The 14,356-nt window shown below is 39.7% G+C and overlaps 1 protein-coding gene across 5 annotated transcripts in view; it reads right to left on the reverse strand.

The window, feature by feature from the left end:
• Positions 1-14,356, reverse strand: part of LOC126095234 (zinc finger protein 761-like) — a 171,309-nt gene that overhangs the window by 39,186 nt on the left and 117,767 nt on the right. For all 5 annotated transcript variants that reach the window (XM_049909979.1, XM_049909980.1, XM_049909982.1 and 2 more), the window contains one exon: positions 10,845-11,074. In XM_049909979.1, coding sequence (XP_049765936.1) covers positions 10,845-11,074 — 230 coding nt within the window. The remainder of the gene's footprint in view (positions 1-10,844; positions 11,075-14,356) is intronic.

The raw sequence follows: 14,356 nt of genomic DNA on the forward strand, positions 1-14,356 counted from the left end.
TCACTGCCCCCCCCCCCTCACTGTTGTATTCCATCATCCACTGAACCTACATAATATCCTCATCCATACCTACTGAACCACTGCTCCCAACCCCTTGCCTCACTGCTCATATCCCTGTAATAGACCTAAATGCAAGACCTGTCCCATACATCCTTCCACAGCCACCTACTCCAGTCCAGTCACAAGCATCACCTATCCCTCAAAGGCAGGGCTATCTGTGAAACCAGTCATGCAATCTACAAGCTAATTTGCACCCACTGTGCTGCATTGTATGTGGGCATGACAAACAACAAGCTTTCTGTTGGCGTGAATCGCCACTGACAAACAAGAAACAGCTGGACTACCTCACTTCTGAGTACACAGCCCACCACAACATTCTTCATTTCAATGACTGCTTCATGGCCTGTGGCATCTGGATCCTTCCCAACACCAGCTTTTCTGATCAACACAGGTGGGAACTCCCTCTGCAATACATCCTACGTTCCCATTACCCCCCTGGCCTCAACTTTTGTTCATCATTCTTCTTACCCTTCTTCATTCCCAGTCCAGTGTTACACAGCCCTCTATCCCACCAGTGCACCCACAGTCTTCTTACTTCTCTCCTTTTCTGCTACCCCCCCCCCCCCCTCACTCTCCATCTAACCTCTGGACGCACCTAGCTGCTCTATCCTCTCTCCACTTCGTCCCTGTACATTTCCACAAGCAGCACTTTACTGTCCCCCATCCCTACCCTGCTATCCCTCGCCCTCCCCGACTCAAGCTGCTCCTTACCCCCACCACCCAGTTGCTTCTCCCATCATCTGCTGGTGTCTGCAGTCTGGCTTAAATAGCTGGAGATTGTGGTCATGTGTGTGAGAGTTGGGTCTGCATGAGTGTTTGTGTTGTCTGTTTTCGACAAAGACCTATTTGGCCAAAAACTCACATTCTGACAGTCTTTTCATTGTACCTATCTGCAATCCAGCACCTCCACTGTATGATGAGTAGCAACTGTTCTTTTCATAACATTGTTACTGTAAAAATGCAATTTAGTGTTTATAAACTTAGGAACTCTTTAAGGGTCTCTATTTAAAACACCAGCTAAAATAATTCTTTTACTGCCTACACAACAATCAATTATTTTTCAATTTTTTTTTTTAATCAATAACTTTACTACTGGAGGATCTGTACAGATTTATTACAATCAAGGACACTTTAATTACAACTAGCTTTATTGTTGATACTTCAAATGATATTTCTACACAAAGTTATGTGGTGAAGTTGAGTTTGAGAAATGTAGATTGTCTTTGTGCACCGTAAGGCAACCCTACACCCTCCCCCACTTCTATGTTCAGCTCAAATTAAATGTAAATTGAAAAAAGAGTTTGAAAAGATGGCTTATATGCTTTTCATAATGAACATTTTTTGGAAAACACATTACGTTTCCATTAACACCAAATATTTCTGATGACATCCCAACAAGATCACTCTCTACCCTGACACTCTGATATTATGGGCACTGGTGCTCAAGACCAATTGTTCTGAATGGTTTTATTTGAATCTGTGTGCTCCATTTACATTCAGTGATATGTCTTCATCCCAGGTGATCCTATGAGAATATTGGTCACCTTCAGTAGAGCCCATTATACCTAAGCAAATTTAATACAGCTGAAGTTGCTGTCTAACTGTTGTTTCACATCAACAGTCATCATCTTTGCTGTCATATAAGACACCTTGAAGTTTTGGAAGAAAGATTTTTTTAGTAGCCTTGCCAGGCGTACAAATCGATGATACACACAGATCAATGCATGTAACACTGCCTACATTAGGTGAGAGCATCTGTGGCGAGAAGACTGCTGATAATGCAGGCTGATACGTGAGCTTTTGTAGTGGGCAAATGTAAGGGTTACCAGCTGTGGACTAACTCTCAGTTGCTATTATGTGATTTTGTCTCTGCTAGTGCTGCTGCTTACCTGAACTGATTTAGACTAGTGTTGTATAGTGCTCTGACTTCTCAATGTGTGGTTCTCACCACTGTCAGCCTCAATAGAACTTTGCTTAGTAGCATTGAATTAGTAGTGTTTGGACTTATATCTATTCCAGTCATGAACTATTGCATATTATTTTCTATATGGAATTGTGGCTATTACTGATTTCTATCAATAGCTGTTGTTGTTTGGTTCTGTGGACTAACAGGCAACTTTTAACCTGTTGTTATAGAAGTTTGTGTTCAATAAATGTTGTTGTCCTAAAGAGAGGATTATAACAAATTTATAGAATACTTGTACTCTGATTAATCCAAGATCCCCTTTCCTGTGATGGAACATTTCACTGTCATTTTAAAGAAAGGTTGCTTAATCATGTGAAAAGCTTACAGTAAAAGGAGACTGACAGAGCTGACAAGCTCTTGCTTATGGCACCCTGGGTTTGCCAAGTCTGAGAAAGTTCTCTGAGAAGCTGATCATATGGCTCTACCCAAAAATCAGGTTTAGTTAAGAGACTTTTACATATAGTGGTGTATAGGTATGCATCCCCCACCCTTTCCCCTTTTTCAAATACAAAGTCAATAAGGAATGTAATAGATGATAATAGTACTCCTCATTATATACTGTGCAGCTGGTTGCAGAGTATACAAACAAATTTAAAGAACTCATGATTCAGCTGTAAGCTCTGCAGATTACTGTTTTGCTAATATTAATAGATTTTTTGCAGTTTTTTGTAGTTATGGGTGAATACTAATCCTGCTGTTGAGTACTCACTCCTGGTCAACTGGACAGACTGACAATAAAAATTTCTTAATCTTGGAACAACTCTTGATGAAGCATTCACATGATTTTGTACCACACTGCTTTTGACACTGTGTTCATTTATGACATATTTCTATAAGTCTGAGGTACCACCTCTCGAAATGTTTTTGAAATTGTGTCACTATGTACACAATGAATTTCACCAAGACAGATCATTACATAACCTCAATAGCAGATAAAGCAAGTGGGCACATCAGTTCATTTGTAGCATACTGGGAAAATGTAATCACTTTACAGAGGAGACAGCTTACAAAACACCCATGGGATCCATGCTAGAACGTGTGGGACCGACATCAAATAGGACTTGCCTAGGATATTTAACATAGATAAAAAGGGCAGTGTGACTAATTCACTTTTGTTTGAATCACATAAATGCATCACGGAAATACTGAGAGGCCTGAACTGATAGACACTTGGAGATAGATGCCAACAATCTCACAAAAGCTAGTTTCAGAGTGAAGCTTTGAGTCGAATCATGAGGTACTTGGATGTCCACATGGTAACAGCATTGCCCTTGAAAGCAGGAGTCTTATGGCATACACATTCAGTCTGCTTGCTTCAGAGGGAGAGGTGTGGGGTGATCATTAACAGCAAGCACACAAATGTGCAGAGTGCAGATAGAGAAAAATATATTCTCAACAGCAGGCTGTTCCCTGCCCTGCCACGCACCTGTGGACAGAAGAGGTGAAATTGCTGGTGCACACATAGAACAAAATGTGAATGAGTGTAATAGTCCATAGAGTAATGGCAATTACTTGCGAATTGGAGCACACACATAGCATTAGTCACTTACCAGAAAAAAGGTAAATCACAAGAGCCATGGAACATATGTGCTTTGCATTTTGAATATTAATAAAAAAGATGTTAAATTACAAGAAAAAAGGAAATGAAGACGCAAACTGGCAGTGAAACATGACTGTGCATCATCCAGCTAACTGGCAGCAGGTCTTTTTCATTCCTCAATCAACTTTTTGTTTCACTCATACTTTGATAACATGAGCTGGAAAGGTACTTCTGCCCATGCACAGAAAGATATTTCACCTAAAACCAAAAATTCTTCTGAGACATAATTTTTCCTAATACATATTTTCATTGGAAAAAGCACTGATCCCATTTAATAGAAATGTTACTCTGCATTTCTCCTTAACAATTTTGGAGTGATTAATATAAACGGTGGGTGTCTCCGAGAGTCATCAGTTATATTTTCTCTGGCATTTCAGCAGATACACTATGTGATCAAAAGTATACAGACACCTGGCTGAAAAGGACTTACAAGTTCGAGGTGCTCTCCATCAGTAATGTTTGAATTCAATTTGGCGTTGCCCTACCCTTAGCCTTGATGACAGCTTCCACTCTGGCAGGCATATGTTCAATCAGATGCTGGAATGTTTCGTGGGGAATGGCAGCCCATTCTTCATGGAGTGTTGCATTGAGAAGAGGTATCGATGTTGGTTGGTGAGGCCTGGAGTGGCATCGCCACTCCATAACATCCCAAAGGTGTTCTATAGGATTCAGGTCAGCACTCTGTACAGGATAGTCCATTACAGGGATGTTATTGTGTAACCACTCCGCCACAGGTCGTGCATTATGAACAGGTGCTCGATCGCGATGAAAGATGTAATTGCCATCCCAGGCTGTGGCTAAGCCATGTCTCCACAATATCTTTTCTTTCAGGAGTGCTAGTTCTGCAAGTTTCGCAGGAGAGCTTCTGTAAAGTTTGAATGGTAGGAGACGAGGTACTGACAGAAGTAAAGCTGTGAGGACGGGGCGTGAGTCGTGCTTGGGTAGCTCAGTTGGTAGAGCACTTGCCCGCGAAAGGCAAAGGTCCTGAGTTCCAGTCTCGGTCCGGCACACAGTTTTAATCTACCAGGAAGTTTCATATCAGCGCACACTCCGCTGCAGAGTGAAAATCTCATTCTGGAAACGTCCCCTAGGCTGTGGCTAAGCCATGTCTCCGCAATATCCTTTCTTTCAGGAGTGCTAGTTCTGCAAGTTTCGCAGGAGACTTCTGTAAAGTTTGAATGGTAGGAGACGAGGTACTGGCAGAAGTAAAGCTGTGAGGACGGGACGTGACTCATGCTTGGGTAGCTCAGTTGGTAGAGCACTTGCCCGTGAAAGGCAAAGGTCCTGAGTTCAAGTCTCGGTCTGACACACAGGAAGTTTCTTATTTTTGTGATGTTTAGAAGGAGGCATCCAAAACAAATACAGCACATTGTGTGCTTCACATGACATCCAATGCTGGCAGGGAAAGTCCATTTATTTCTTTTTACAAGTAAGATACTTTCCAAAGGGAAATCTAATGTGTCCAGTCAAAACAGTGGTCCAAAATTAGTCCAGTGTAATACTTAGTTGAATGGTATATCCTCTAGCATTTGTCGCACTTGTAAATATTTGTTTGCCAATATTCTTCGCCCAACATACTCACTTGCATCCCATGCAGTATTATCTGTCTGCTATAACATAAACTAATTTGGGACAACTCTGTTGAGTGGGCAGATTCAGTTCCATTAAAAAGTTGTTTGTAACTAGAAACTGAAGATATAACACCACTAAAATCAATTGGCTTTCGCCCAACAAAATGTTTAAAGAAAATATTGAAATTAACACACAACAGAAGCAATAATAATAAACCAGCAGAAAAATGCTCCAGTTGGAGCACAAAAAAGGGGAATATGTTCATCTTTAAACGACTGCTGCAACAAAAAAGTGGGGAAACAGCTGCCTCAATCCTCATTCTGTCTTCCTCACCAAAAATCTTGGCATGCAAAGATATTTGCCTCTTTAAACACAGAACATTCTAAGGCCTTTTACCCAGTCTATCTTCGTAGTTAAGCCTTCATACTCACCAAATCGCACTCAATGCTACTATCTATATACATCTCTCTCCCAGCGTCTTCTTTTTCTCCCACACATTTACAGTACATATCACTGTCATGGTTTTCTCGCTCACTTACACTGTATCTTTTATCTTTCTTTTCCACTGATACTTTCTCCATACCTCAGCAGCTCAAAAATTCTGGGGGATCCACTTTGCTCCGTTATACTCCCACTGCTGCTATCTCCATCCATCTCTCTTTCCCTTTTATTGCCACTACATCTCACTGACAACCAATATCTCCTCTCTCTTTGGCTCGCTATTGCCTTCATCCATCTCTCTTTCTCTTTCACTGCCACATTTTCTCTCCCAAAATCAATTTCTCCTCTTTCTTTCTCTCCCATTGGCATTGTCTCCTATCTCTTTCATCGTGGCTGTCTCTTTGCTACTCTTCTTCCATACAAAAAGTGCGTGCCAAAATGTTTGGTGAGGAAGGTAGCATGAGCATTGAAACTGTTTGTTCCTCAATTTTCTGTAAAAGTCTCTTGAGGAAGAGCATGTTACCCTTTTTATGCTCCAGCAGGAACATTTTTCCACTGGTTCTCTTCTTTTCCCTGTTGCGTATGTAAAAAAATTCCTTAGTCCAGTCACGTTTTTATGGTTTATTTATATACTTTGACACATTTACATACTTTGACATGTATAAACAACAAATATGTATGCATAATACAAGGTTAACACAAAATCATTGGCTTTACATTTTTTCTGGAAACTATGATTATCAACTGCAATTCATCAAAAATGTCCTCCTTGCAATTTGTACCTCAAAGGAGAAAAATGTTATTAGAAATATTTTACTGTATTTGCATTCTTCCAAGTTTTATATAATTTTTGGCAGTCATGTTAAGTTTTTTCAGGCATGTCAGGATCCATTTTAGCCTATTTTTAGTCACTACAGCACCACTTTGGGCTTGAAGCACTAGTTATACCGAGACATCACATCATAATAGGCGAAGAAATGTTGACTAAGAACGTACTTTAATAACCTCAGAAGCCTTGCAATGACTCCAGAAACCTAGCCATGTGTTCATGACAGCAGTTAAATCCACATTTTTGCCTCAAAAGTTTCATCAAAGTTCCCCAAAAGTATCACCTTAAGAATGTGTGGTAAAAATTTTGATGATCTACCATGAACAGAAATTATAGAAATGGCCATCCCCACAGTTGGTACTTTTTGTACCTAAAAATCATGGTTTTTCAGGATTTTTCTCAGGAACCATCCATGAACAAATGGTGCTTTCAAAAGCGATCCAAGCCCTGCCTAGGCTACAGCTAATGCAACAGTGTCAACCAATTTGCTCAATTTTCATGGGCTGGAGGATGTGTACAGTGTTTAAATTTTCACTCTATACTGCAAGATGGGTACAGCATGCACATTTTTTTGATGAATATACAGATAGTTGCTTGGCCAAGGGCTATCTGAAACACTTTATCCCTTATCTCTGTGATCAATTAGGACCCGAAATACAACCCCCCCTGAAAGATTGCAATAACATGCATGGCTTTCTGGAACATACTGATTTTATCATTATTATTATTATTATTATTATTATTATTATTATTATGTCCATGCAACAGTGCACAGACATAATAATAATAAACCACATATCAACAGTGAAAACCGATTAGACCAACAACAGCACCAAACATTATGCAATACCTAAAAATTATTCAGTGCCTCCTTGGTTAAAACAACTATTTGTTTCTTCTGTATTTAAAGTTGCCTTAATGTTGTCTTTTAGAAGTTCTTCAACCAGCATTTTGTTCCTCATCCTTTTAGAGTACGTTTTAAATCCCATAAAACAAAAATAAAGTGTCTTTCTCTGCCCTGATAACTATCAAATATCAGTTTTCACACCTAAGAGGAAAAGATTTTTCCATATATTCTTAGGGCCTAAACTGAAATCAATTGTCATCACAAATATTCTCATCTAAATTAATTTCACTAAAATGTTGCACTGGTAACAGATCGTAACCATTTTGCAAGTAGGAACCAAGAAACAATATAACGACAGCCATTAAAATTGCAACACCATGAAGGATAATAATTAACAAAATTTTGCTTATTGTGCATGTAAAGTATTATAGGAAGAATACACAGTTAATTTTGTAAGGAATTTGGGCATACACAGGGAACAAAATTTCATACATGAAGGTTTAATCTCTGCTAGCAGCAACGCATTTAACTCAGCTGAGAATCAAGACTGAGTTTGGATGACAGACACTGACATGCTAGTCCTACTTATACCAGATTTCAGTAATCTCAGTGGCTGAAGACTGGTAGTGTGCCACTATTGTGGCATCTCATGATGTTTCCAATTGGGGGGAGGGGGGATTTGTAGGGGGGCTAGTGAATTTTATGCCATGGTAATAGTTGACCCATCTCAGTATCTAAGTAGGTCCAGACAGCATGGGAAACATGCAGTCTTGGATTATCTTGTTGAAAGGTAACATCATGGAGACATCAATACAGGGTACAGCCGCTGGCATAAATATTTCAAATATTTAATAAATGTTTGCAGGAGGCTCCCAAAAACAGATTTTGTAAACCAATTTCACAATACCGCTTCTGGTTGGTCATGTAAACATGCCAAAATCAATACTGAAAATAAATTTCTAGCTGGCAGTTTTAGACGTCCACAATCGATTTTTGCTCGCATGGACAAGCACAACTATTTTTGAAATGTGCTTGGATTGTCAGTTATGTCTTGTTTTCAAAATATGGGGCCGAAATGGATGGGCTGACTTAATGTGCAGTGAAGGAGAAGCAGTTACATTAGACTAAGCATGAAACTATCTACCTTTAATATACAGGGTGCTACAAAAAGATACGGCCAAACTTTCATGAAACATTGCTCACACACAAAGAAAGAAAATATGTTATGTGGACATGTGTCCGGAAATGCTTACTTTCCATGTTAGAGCTCATTTTATTACTTCTCTTCAAATTACATTAATCATGGAATGGAAACACACAGCAACAGAACGTACCAGCGTGACTTCAAACACTTTGTTACAGGAAATGTTCAAAATGTCCTCCGTTAGCGAGGATATATGCATCCACCCTCTGTCGCATGGAATCCCTGATGTGCTGATGCAGTCCTGGAGAGTGGCGTATTGTATCACAGCTGTCCACAATACGAGCACGAAGAGTCTCTACATTTGGTACCGGGGTTGCGTAGACAAGAGCTTTCTAATGCCCCCATAAATGAAAGTCAAGAGGGTTGAGGTTAGGAGAGTGTGGAGGCCATGGAATTGGTCCGCCTCTACCAATCCATCGGTCACCGAATCTGTTGTTGAGAAGTGTACGAACACTTTGACTGAAATATGCAGGAGTTCCATCGTGCATGAACCACATGTTGTGTCGTACTTGTAAAGGCACATGTTATAGCAGCACAGGTAGAGTATCCCGTATGAAATCATGATAACGTGCTCCATTGAGTGTAGGTGGAAGAACATGGGGCCCAATCAAGACATCACCAACAATGCCTGCCCAAGTGTCAAATGAGTCGCATGTCAACACAAGCACCGAAGTCAACATTACCTTCCTTCAATTGGGCCAACTGGCAGTGAATCGAGGAAGTACAGTACATACTGACGAAACTAAAATGAGCTCTAACATGAAAATAAGCGTTTCTGGACACATGTCCACATAACATCTTTTCTTTATTTGTGTGTGAGGAATGTTTCCTGAAAGTTTGGCCGTACATTTTTGTAACATCCTGTGTAAATGAAGAGAAATAGTGACTGTACTTACTAAATCAGAAACCGGAACAGCCAAATACCATATTTAACTGGGCTAACAAATTCCACTTCAGACCTCACCATGTAAACACAACAGTGAAAAACAGTTTCCAAAATTTGGTTTTCACCTTTCTGAAGATGTGTTGCATGTAAACATAGTTTTTGGGTCACTGTGATTCTCTGTCCCAGCATGTCCCTGATTTATTTATCACTATACGGACTGGAAAAATTAATAATGCCATACAATGTTTATAGTAGTGTCACTATGAGTCTTCCACGATCTGGGGGAGAACTCAGTGAGTGACATCATAAAAAAAAAAAAAAAAAAAAAAAAAAATGCATAGATGGATACAATTGCTTGCTGTGAGTGGAAGCAAAGACAGCATCCTCCAATGGAGTCCATAGCATGACCCACAGGAAGATAACGAACATGGCAGTAACAAGACGACAATACGATTCACGGTGACACCTGCTAGTGGCATTTCTAAATGATGCACCCTCAGTGGAGATGTGGGTGGTAAATGACGCATTGTGCACAGTCGACATAGACACCGTCGATACAGCATAAACCAGAAGTGACTGTGTTATGTACCCAATGGTATCCATTTCATAATGTCAACTGCTGGGCCCATATCACTATGACAAATAAAATCAGGCAATACAGATTCCCCTCAGAGATTTCAGAGCAGGTATGTCCGTCACAATGCTGTATGCAGAACCAGGCATCATCTGGAAAGACAATGTGGTGCCATTCCTGCATTCAGTGTTGTCACTGAGCACACCACTGTCAGAATGCCTCTCCCTGCTGCCACACCAAGGGCAGCTGCAACAATGGTCACCATGGTGACAGTCTGGAGTGTCTCAAATATCCTCAAACGGTCCATGTGGATACTTGTCTTGCTGCAAAAAAGGCAGTTTCCTGACTCAAGGTACATACCAAGACTGTTTGATTTTGCATGGCCAAGTGAATAAGTCTGTCCTCTCAGTTGCTTGTCACATGGAACCTCTGAGGTTCCGCATGGCAATCTGTATGACTCTCCCAAAACTATCAGTTCCATATTCAAATGACAGCTGAGGGATAGTTATCAAAAGCAGTAGCAATACCACAGAATGGTAATATGCCATGAACCTGCTGCTATCAAGTTCAGGAAAGTACAGGTAGATGTCTCTCCTCCTTATAAGAGGCATAATGCAAATTTCTCACATACAACCAAAATTCAATTCTGGATATGAAACATGCTGTGTAATCTTTCCTTACATACAAAATGCAGATAGTGCTTCTTTTGCCTGTTTCATGAGAATGGACTGAAATATTAATCATTTGTATATCCAAGGATGTAGTACATTTCACACATATTTGGTGTTTGTTGCAGGCTGTCTTCAAAGTGTTGCAGTTTTAATTAATTGCCAGGTGTGTGGTTGACAATACAAGTGTGACTAACCTCCTCACAGACATGCATGTTAGACTGCTCATGCACAGAACGGATATGTTCCTGCAGTGACTTGTAAACTGCATACACCTTTCCACAATGATGACAGACAAAGGTACGATCATCAGTATGATCAGTGTGCACAGTGCTATGTCTTTCCAGTTCAGCTTTAGTATATGTACGATAATCACAGTTAGCACATGAAAAATCACGTTCACCACGATGCCTTTTCATGTGGATCTCTGAAACAAAATATCATATATTCATTGGAATACCTCTGTATCCTCTTTCATAACTATGATACTTTACACAATCTGTTTGGAATAGTCAATATGGCATGCTGAACAGGATTTAGGCCATATATGTATACTCATGAGTAAATGAATTAGACATACATACATATTAGCATGCAGCACCTCTTCTGGAACTTGGATTTATTGCTAAACAGTATTTGATCCTATTGTCCCATTTGTTTCCATACAAACTGTTAATATTGAAAGTCTCAATGAACCTGTTAAAGCTTATGTATTTTTAAGACTAAACAGAAGGGATAACCAGGAGCCTATTTTGTGAGATTCTATGATATGATGAATAATGGACAGTTATGGCATGAAATCAGTAAGGGCTTGATAAAGGATGATACTATTCCCTTTCCATGTAGCTATGCAGGACTGAAGACTCTTGATACATACTTGTACCATCAGTTTCACACAGTTCTCAATATTGCTGGATATTCTAAAAAGAGAAATACATGGTGCTTATGCAGAACAAATAAATAAAAAAATATGCTAATGAATAATATGGTGCCAAATCAAACAGTGGATACACAGTAGAATTTTGGACCAGGAGGAAGTCTCAATGAGGTTAGGAACTTGGGTAGCTTTTTAAGGAACAATAGAGTATGTATCATAAGTTATCAGGCAGTTACTATACATGCACTCTAACTTGACACACTGCACTGGGTATGCTGAGAGTTGATGGAACAGACAGAAACCCTTATAATCTCTCCCAACATTTAATGGTGTATTCAGAATTGTTTAATAATGTTGTCTCTTTTTATGCCTCCTACTGGTTCAAAACATTATGCAATGTCTCTTCTGGATAAAATCATTCTGTAATAATTCAGGTGCACCAACATAACTTTTACAGTAAAACCCACAACTGAAATTTAAGCAGTATCTTGCTAGCAGAATACTTATCAAAGCAAATCCTAATGTGAGTACAAGCACATCAAAAAATGTGAAAACACAGCAACTGAACAAACAACAGATATACATTGATGAGCCAATACATTATGACCATGTGCTTAATAACATGTTGGTTCACGTTTGGAATGCATTCAGCACAGCTTTGATTCAAGAAATCCCAGATGGGGTTCTGGGAGTATGTGGCATCAGATGTCTACACAAAGGTCAAGCAATTCCTGTAAATTACAAGCTGGTGTGTGTTTCATTGGGTTCATATAAGGTGAATTTGTAGGCCAGGATATCAACACGAGTTCACTCTCAAGTTCCTCAAACCACTGTAGCATGATTCTGGTCTTGTGACATGGATAGTTATCCTGCTGGAAGACATCATCACAATCAGAAAAGCCATCAGAAATGAAGGAACGCCTGTAGTTCATAAAAGGCACACCTGTAGTTCATAATAATTTTCACATAGTTCACAGCTGTCATAGTGCCTTCGATTATTACCACAGTTCCATGTAAGCACAGGTAAGTGTCTCCCGTAGCATAAGGTGGTGATGAATGGTGCATAGTGGTCAGGTAGATACAGCAAGTAATTATAACAAGTAAGTTGAGAAAGTGGGATGCAATAAAGGAAGGAAGGAAGGTTTGGTTTAATGTCGCGTCAACATCAAGGTCATTAGAGATGGAGGACAAGCTCCGATTGTGTCAAAGATAGGAAAGGAAATTGGCCATGCCCTTTGAAACAAACCACCTCAGCATTTGCCTGGAGCAATTTAGGGAAAGCACAGAAAAACTAAATGTGGAAGGTTGGACATGTGTTTGAACCATCATCCTTTCACATGTAAGTCCAGCATGCTAACCACTGTACCACCTTGCTCAGTTGGTTGATTGGTTGACTGATTTGGCGGAGGGGACCAAAGACCAAGGTCATTGGTCCCAGCAGATTAGGAAATCGACCATGCCCTTTCAAAGAAACCATCCCAGCGTTTGCCTGAAGTGATTTAGGGAAATCACAGAAAACCTAAAATCAAGATGGGCTGACGTGGGTTTGAATAGTCGTCCTCTCAAGTACGAGTCCAGTGTGCTAACCACTGCATCACCTCACTCTGTACCTCGCTAGGTTGCTAACTGGAGATAGTAAACACAAGAACTGCTGTTGGTGAGGATATGAACAAAAATGGACCTGGATGATCATTGGCATAACAGAATCAGTCAGACTGCATAGAATAAATGGTGACCAGCTCCACATATTGTCCTACACTGCTGTTTGCTGTGCAGCAATGAAAACAGTACAACATACTCATTGCTAGAAAACACACAAGAAAGGGGAGGAGCTGCAAATAGCCACTTACAAGAACTTTTGTCTGTGATGACAGCCTCAGTTATGGGAGACATGGCTTCAATTTTGCTGCTAGCATTCTCTACTGCACTTCAGAGAAGATGCAACCACTAGCAATTCAATACTGTCCTCTGTAAAAGTACCTGCACCTGGTTTGCTGTTCACATCCCACACTATAACCCAAATTAATAGTGAAAAAGCCTGCTAATTTCTACCCGGTTTTATTCGAAAAATATTGTCTTTTACTTGAAATTAGAGAGCAGTTAAATTAAAGCTTTATCCAGATGAAAACAATCACCATCATTAGATTATCGAACATTTTCACAGCTACCCTCACCACAAAATTCCAAAAATATTAAGTAACAGAGGCCACTATATTTATGTTATCAAAGAAATTAAATGTTAAGACATGGCAGATTTGTGCATGACTCTGGAGTCATGTTTCAAGTTTCAGGTCTCAGTAGAGTAGCACAGTATTCCACCAACATATGCGTTCTGCAAGAGCAGGTTATCTATGGACAAGAAAAGCAGCTGTTTTAGCCAGTGGACGACAGACGTTCTGTTTTTATCCGAGTTAATTTTAAAGAAATATAGGCAACGTATATAACACAAGTTGTACAGTTAAGTACTCTCCTGTTCTTGATTCAACAGTTACTCATAAGATCAAATCAAATTATTCTTAAACATTTATTGTAAAGAAAGCAAGAAAGGCTTGTAGAGGTAACATTATTGGGAATAAATGACTTCAGTGCTATATGCTCAATGCTCTAGCACTCTGGGGTCTCCTTGTGTGTGGAAAAAAAAGGTGTGAACTGAGCTCATGTAACTCCAGCTCTATTATGTGGTTATATAAAAGACAAAATGTCCTATGGTCACATCTTCTAATCATGTTAAAGCATTCAAAATGATATAGTATAGGAGTATACAAAATGCGAATAATGTCATGACATCTGATCATATTACGAGGGTAATCCCAAAAGTAAGGTCTCCTCCTT

Source organism: Schistocerca cancellata, chromosome 8, assembly GCF_023864275.1.
Source record: "Schistocerca cancellata isolate TAMUIC-IGC-003103 chromosome 8, iqSchCanc2.1, whole genome shotgun sequence".
In the NCBI taxonomy this organism is placed as follows: Eukaryota; Metazoa; Arthropoda; class Insecta; order Orthoptera; family Acrididae; genus Schistocerca; species Schistocerca cancellata.